A 7,733-nucleotide genomic window follows, 5' to 3' on the forward strand; every position below is an offset into this window, starting at 1 on the left:
TGAGGTGTTTTTCCGGTTGCCTCAAAATGTGGAAATTGCAAGGCGATAGGTCTATAGGTCTGTAGCGTTTCCCTCTTGAACTTTGCCAGTTTTGTATTAACCACATCAGCGACATGAGGACAGGCATTGTCGAGGAACAAGATGACCCCATTCGTCAATTTTCCATGTCATTTGTTCTTGATTGTGTCACGCAGCCGATCCGGCATTTCACAATATCAAAAACAATTGATAGACTTTAAAGATTTAGCAAATTCTATCAGTAATGGCCCCTGACGAACGAAAAAGTCAGCACCTTTCGGCGGAAATGATGGCCTTTGCCTTCTTTGGGGGTGGTGAATTTGATTGTTTCCACTGTAAGCTTTGCCGTCGTGTTTCAGGCTCATAGTGGTGGCACCATGGTTTGTCTCCGATGACAGTTGCAGACAAGAAGTCATCACCCTCATTCCGAATACCGGATCAGATGAGTCAAAGCAGCGCTGAACTTCACAGTCTGCTGGCAGTGGTTCAAAATCTTAGGGGTCCATTGCGCACACAAGAGCCGATAACCGGATGTTCATGAACTATGGCGTGAACCAAACCGTGACTAATGTTCACCCGCTCTGCCAGTTTATCTATGCTTCTCCTCCGTTCTTGTCTCATCAGCTCATCAACCTTTGCAATTTTGTTTGGGGTGATTGCAGGGTGGCTTTGGCCTGGCCTTGGATCGTCTTTGCAACTTTCACGTCCTTCTTTGAACCGTTTGCTCCAACGCTTCACAGTGGCCAATGAAATGCAATGTTCAATGTACATGGCAGCAATACAGTGACTAAATTCTTTTTGGGAAACACCTTCAGCTGTCAAAAACCTCACGGCACCATGCTGCTCAACTTCTGGAGCATCCATTACGTCACGCAACAGTGTTCAACCCAATGTATGAGAGCATTAAAGAACATTTATCCTCGCACCTGCATGTCAGTTTTGTAAGTGAGAGATGCCTGTGTGCTACATGCATGCCTCGCAGATAATGAATCGAACCATTATTGCGCAGGGTGGGTAGGCTCACTTTCATTTGACCAGCCCTCGTACATTAGAAATGCGAAGATACAATTGGATATACAAATGTGAAGATACAGCTTGATAAAGGGTAAAAAAGCATCACTGGAAACAGTTCACTGCACATATACACAAAACCTCACAACAAGATATTTAAATATACGTATAAGTATCCAATATACGTATATACATATATACGTAAAAGTATCTAAGAAAAGTTCACTGTATATAATGCGTCATACAAGCAAACAACCGTTGCGCAATCACAGATTCACAGAATCCTAGATCCTGCCCCATTCCATCCAATCCCCCCGATGTACTGCACACGGTGGAAGGTGGCACGCTTGCTCTCCGCTTTTCTCCTTTACGCACACAAGACAGAGCCACCATCGTCAGCTCACCCATTCCACACCCCCCCCCCCCCTCCCTTCGCTTTCACTCGTGCATACAGCATGTGGCGCGCAATGTTATCGCCCTTGGACTTTATATGAAACATGAGGGTGATGGCAGGAATGCACCTGGAGTGTCCATATAATTGCTATCGCAATAATATAATAAGAGTATCCAGCAACTGATGCGTCCCGTGGCCCATTACTTTCCGCAATAGAAGAAGTAACAAAATCGAACTTTCACCATGCGATAATTCGCTGCGCCACAACAATGTATTCTTTTTTTCCCTTTGTTGGGCGGGGGGGGAGGGCACCGAAATGAAGAAATGCAAAGGCAAGTATGTTGGCCACAATCGAATGCCTACTTTGGTCACCTAATGTGACTACCGAAGGAATATCGAAGAAAACACGAGACACTTGGTCCACCGAGAACTATGTGCATACTGCTCCGTATCCTACACTGGCAAGACAAGACATTCCAGAGAGGTTGCGCTCAAGCGAACGCGGTGCGATTCGTCGAGCCCCCACAGTGATGGCGGCGAGCGACCATCGTTTCTTTTTCTCGTCTGCTAGCCAGAAAGCGCCCAAAACTTAGCCAGGTGAAAATCTACTCGGCCAGAGAAAACCGAACGCGTACCAAAGTGCGCCGCGCGGTGGTCGGGGCAACACGAGGAAAATGCATGCGCTCGGGCGGGCTCTGGCAGCCCACGGATAAGGTAGCGAGCACAAAAATATTGAAGAGGCTCAATGTGTCCTCGCGAATAATAGTCAAAGCAGAAGAAACAAATAAGGATGTAGTTATTTTGGCTGGCTTTAGTGTCTTGACATGGGTGCTTTGGCGTAGGGTAAAAAAAAATGTTCATATTCTTTTCTGTGACATGACAGTACAAATGAACCACCACAATGCTTCATCTCACTGGACCTCGCAGTGTGCTTCGTCAGCTTGTCTGGTAGTGTGTTGATTTGGCTTGTCTCATTGTATGTTTAGAAAAGTCAATTCATTTAGACTTTAGAAAAGCCAATTCACCTTTGGCGTCAAATGTTTATAACATTAAACCCACAAAGTTCCGCAACTGAAAATCTAATGCACAACTTTGGAAATGTCAGTGCACCTTTCACATCAAAAGTTTATTAGAACTTTATGCCCATAAAGTCTCGGAATTCACATCCATGCGCTCCGTGGATTCGACGGCCTCCATGAGATGCCGCGGCAAGCTCGTTCCCCATCAAAACGCCCTTGAAACTTTGTGCTCGGATGGGGCTGCTTGCGTTATGTTACTCCCGGTGCATGGGCGTTGCCGCGAAATCCAGCCTGAGCTCGCAATGTTCGCAATGATATGTCTTTTCGTGCGTGAAGAAGACATTCTAGACAAAATCCAGAATGATTTCTGGCGCCGGGGTTTGCCTTGGTTGGTAGTGCATAGACAGCACGAAAAAATTTCAGGGGGGGCTTTGTGACTTTGCAAACTCATTATTTTCAACAATGTACTGCGTAATAAATAATTAAATAAACATCATTAAAATTGTCTGATGGCAGGGTTCGAACACAGGAACTCTACCACAGAAGCCTCATATTCAGACCATTAATCCACGGATGCATCTATTGACAAGCGAATGAAACGCCTTCATGGATTTATCGTGGGCATGCCAGTTGAGAGGCTTGGCGCATTTCGATTTGGCCACCTGGACAAGCTCAACCGTTGCAATTATTAGCAGTTGTGCACGTTTGCGGGGTCTTCTGCACTTCGAAGAGTATATACAGATTACGCTAATTTATCTGAGCTTCGACATGACGCGAGTCCTCGCTTGCACGATGCCACAACGCTCTCTTGGACAGCGGCGAAATTATGTTGATGTTGATATGGCTTCATGCGTGAAAGCACAGGGTACTTGGAGGCCGTTGTTCAGATCTGTGAGATTTGTTCTGCCAGACCACCCGATGGTGACAAAGCACCGCCGTGTTTGCGCGACGAAAAGTGGAAACACTACGTGTTAACCAATAATTACGTAATAAGCTGGTTCAGTTTATGCGTATACAAAACACATTATGTTCAGTGGCCGCTGAATCGGGGATTTGACTTTACTACTTTTAAAACTAAACTACTGTTTAAACGGGTATGGTTTAACGAGGTTTTACTGCACTTTCTATCATTCCCATGGTGGTACAACGACTGCAGCGCCAGAGTTCCTTCTAGTAATTATTGTATGAAACTCTATGGTGCAAGCGAGGACTCGCATCATGCCAAAGCTCGGACCAAAAAGACGCCGGGTGCTCAGCATTGAGGGTGAGTCAGCTGTGTTCCCACCTGGATGGTGGCTTTGCAAATGGTTGTCGACAACATGTGCTAGCTGGCAATGAAGACTGGGTAGGCCCCTTAATTTACACACCGTTCAAAAACCATGAAGCGCTACACCACCCAGTATTCCAACAGTGCGCATGTCAAACACTACAGACATCAGCAAAACATTGTGTGAAAAACAGTGCAAACTTGTGCCTTAGCATTTGAGTCACTGCATATATAAGATTTGATTAGTTCGTCAGTATGGCCATCATGGGAGCACTTACACAGGAGTTACCTAACTGCACAATCTTATTAGCTTCACTGGTTGACATATAGTATGGCATTAGCTCTGTTGCGATCTTGTGTGGGATAGCTCATGGTACATGAATGGCTGTCATACTTACATATGTACAGTATATTTTGTGTGCCTTTTGTCCAATAAATTTGTTTCAAGTTAGCACTGATATGTCTGTGTGCGCTCTCCTGTCTGCATGGTATTTCTGTGCTGCCCATCTAATTATGTTTCACCAACAATATACATACTACCAACTTTCCATTTTGTTGTTCTTGTCTGCCCATGTCTGTGTTTGCCAGACGCTCGTGCCATCCGAGCACTACGGGAGTACAGACAAATCAAGCGCCTGGTCTACATCTCCTGTAAGCCTGAGGGTTCAGCCATGGACAACTTTGTTGAGTGAGTAATCGGTGCATTGTGTAGAAGAGTCTATGGGCGTGCAGTGGCACAAGTTGAGGCAGTATGACAAGACCAGCTACCGAGGAACAGCAAAGGCGAACAGCGCACGGAAGACACTGTCAGCCTCCATTGAGGGATGGATCCAGCCTTCAAAGCTGACCACTTGCCCCCGGTGCTTTCAGTGCTTCAGGTCACCACCATGAACCATGCTATTGCGGAATGCTTCTTTCCTAACTGCTTCATCACTGTTGTTGGCTGGCCCTGTTTTACAGTATAAATTGTCTTTAGGTAAGCTCAACCTTGTTGGAGTGTACTAGTCCAAACTGCCCTGCGGCGATGGCCAAACTGTACAGCTACGAACGATGAAAATTTAGAGAAGTAATCTGAAACATAAAACGATGAAGAGAGACTTGGAGGAAAATTTTGTGCTAGTAAGGTTAAACAGTGACAAGAAAAAAGGAAGTAGTCATTGGTTTCTGCTTCATTACAAAAGAAGCAAATGCTAGAAATTGAGAGGAAAGTGATAACAGCAAGAATTTAAGGATTGAACTGCTGGTCACGATAACCTGCTATGCTCCGAGTCAAGAGCTGCAGTATCGTAAATAAAGAAATAAAATAAAACCTCATATTGGCATGAGAGCCATTGATCCACTTGCCATGTGTGATGTAAAGGCTGAATGTCTACCAATAAAAGTAGAGTGGATGATACAGAGCACTTTAGTGATAGAGATGGCCTGAGACAGGTGCTCATGGGCAGGGAAAAAGATGGCAAAACATCAGTCTATCAGTGAAGTGACGTAGTACTAAAGAAAAGAAAGCAAGCTTGGTTTGTAGTCTGCATTGTGTTGTTTTCTTGCTTTGGTGTTTGTCTCATTAATTAATACTACAGCACTTGAGTGATAAAAGCGGGTGACGGGCCCAGCAACAAAATAGTCACCGGTTAAAACCACAATAATATGTAACAAATGTTTTCAGATGGGCTAGTTTGTGGCTAGAGTTTTTTGCAAATGGATTAGACAAATGGAATGGAAACAAGCACTAACACATTTTACTCAGCTATTGTTTGTTGAGTGCTGAGAGAACATTATTCCCCCCCCCCCCCCCCCCCCCTCTGCGCAGGCTGTGTGACAGCCGGCCGAAGGCCCACAAGCTGGGGCCCCCATTCCGGCTGCAGCTTGCCTGTCCCGTGGACATGTTCCCACAGACGCGGCACTGCGAGCTGCTGCTGCTCTTTGGACGATCATGACCAGTCATTGCTGAAGGAACCTTGGAGGATGCTGCTAATACAGGGGCTAGGCTAGTAAAATAAAGTGTGACTGTATAGGAACACCGACCACGTTTAGTGTGCCACTTTTATCACTAGAAAGTATCACTTTTATGAGAAAGGCAGGGAAGTTAACCAGGTGAAGCTTGGTTGGCTATATTGCACAGGATAGTAGGAGAAGAGGACTATAACATACCTCTATTTGATTTGCCTGCACTTTCTAATGTATAAGTTGAGTACAACTTTAGAAAAAATGGGGAGGCCCTGCCCAGATGACCGAAATGCGACATCCGATTGCCTCCGTGACTAAAATAGTCCCACTCAAAAAATCGTGCTCCTGAAACGTGCAATTCTCGGTATAAATAAATACTTTTGTATTTTGATGACAGTTTAGTAGAGCTTTCATGTGCTACAGCACATGCCGGGTAACATCAGAAAAATAACCCCGTGCCTTATACAATGCTGCCCGTCGTCTGCTCTTTGGCTTCATTGCAAGTGGCAAAAGTAGAAAGAGCAGCTCTGCATGGCTTTTGCGCTTGTTTACGTGTACACGACATATCTAATCTTGCTTTCCGAGCTTAAAATGAATCAGTTGCTATTGAACAAGTACTTACATAAAACAATGCATTTATCGCAACCATTACAAACCTGGGGCTAGAATACGGTCGAGGCAGGAAAGGTACAAAAATACTTCATTCGTCGTTTTAAATAATTACTCTTGGTTTTAAATAGCATAAAATTTATATATTTTGGTTTTGTGTTCTCACATTTTTTTCCTTTTCATCATCATCATCATCATCATCATCATCATCATTATTATTATTATTATTATTATTATTATATTTTTGCAAGCCTGCAATCTCGCCAGTTCACGCAAGACATTCCATATGAGTGTTCCACCGTGGAGCCCAGTGAGCTGAGATTGGACTCGGCTCACTGCCAACGAGCCTTATGTCGCCTCGATGTCCATACCACCAAGGAGTCTCGACAAGAACAAGAGTGGCCATATCCTGAATAGCGATTCACGCAACATGACCCTCCACTGCTACACGTATTGCCGTAACAGGGAGCCTGAACGCAGCGTCGAGGCCACAACCAAGTTTATCGCCAAGATGCTCGGTGTCAGCGAAAGCACAGTGTTCAAGGTGAGGAAGGAGGTCAAAGCGTCGCATATTTTGGGCGGCAAAGTGTCGACGCCCTCGTGAAAGCGCCCACGAAATGCAGAGAAAAGAAGACGCAGCACGAAGTATGACAGCTTCACGTTGTGCACGCTGAGGTTGTGTGCACGATTCCTTTTGCTGCAACAAGATACATGTACCAACAGACGAGAAGATAACTAACGAGTTCTCAAATCGTATGGATCTCCCATCACTGAAGCGGTGTACTGTGCGCTGCCTGCTTGTCGAGATCGGATTCAAGCAGGAGAAGAGGAGCTGCAGCCTACTGGAGCAGCTTACTGAGGCCAAGAAAACTCGTTTGGGTAGCTATTAATAGCAGTAGTCGAGGGCACGCTTGAAAGGTATATATTTACGGTATATATTTATCGTACGGTATATATTTATCGATGCGTGCGAAATTAAAGACCTATAGTTGAAAGTGAAGCACTGTCTGTGTGTATCTGTTTCTTTCTACGTCCTTGTTCAGTCGCACTTATACACTCTATCATGGAGTCTAACCAACTAGCCCGCCAACGTGTTTTAACTGAGCACAGATGGGTTGCAGCTTGGGCTACTTGGGGCTGGCTTGTCATGGACTCTTGAAGCATTGAGAGCAGTTTAAACGAGAAGGTTCTTCTCGGCAATTTGCAAAAGTCTGTGTTCCGGGGTCACTTGAATTTCTCTATGGAGGCTGAGCAGTGCTAGTCTTGCTTGTCGTGGACTCTTGAAGCATTGAGAGCAGTTTAAACGAGAAGGTTCTCGGCAACTTGCAAAAGTCTGTTTTCCGGGGTCACATGAATTTCTTGATGAAGGCTGAGCAGGGCTAGTCCGGTCAATCTTTCTTCGTTCATACGATTCCGTAGGTAGCTCTTCACCTTTCTTAGTGTGGAGAAAGTATGTTACGGGTTGACATCA

The 7,733-nt window shown here is 45.1% G+C and overlaps 1 protein-coding gene across 4 annotated transcripts in view; it reads left to right on the forward strand.

Moving 5' to 3' along the window:
• Positions 1 to 5,730, forward strand: part of LOC135909363 (tRNA (uracil-5-)-methyltransferase homolog B-like) — a 92,063-nt gene extending 86,333 nt beyond the window's left edge. For all 4 annotated transcript variants that reach the window (XM_065441314.2, XM_065441313.2, XM_065441315.1 and 1 more), the window contains 2 exons: positions 4,298 to 4,397; positions 5,517 to 5,730. In XM_065441314.2, the coding sequence (XP_065297386.1) occupies positions 4,298 to 4,397; positions 5,517 to 5,643 (227 nt within the window). In that variant the 3' untranslated portion in view covers positions 5,644 to 5,730. The remainder of the gene's footprint in view (positions 1 to 4,297; positions 4,398 to 5,516) is intronic.
• The last annotated feature ends 2,003 nt before the right edge of the window (positions 5,731 to 7,733 follow it).

Source organism: Dermacentor albipictus, chromosome 1, assembly GCF_038994185.2.
Source record: "Dermacentor albipictus isolate Rhodes 1998 colony chromosome 1, USDA_Dalb.pri_finalv2, whole genome shotgun sequence".
In the NCBI taxonomy this organism is placed as follows: domain Eukaryota; kingdom Metazoa; phylum Arthropoda; class Arachnida; order Ixodida; family Ixodidae; genus Dermacentor; species Dermacentor albipictus.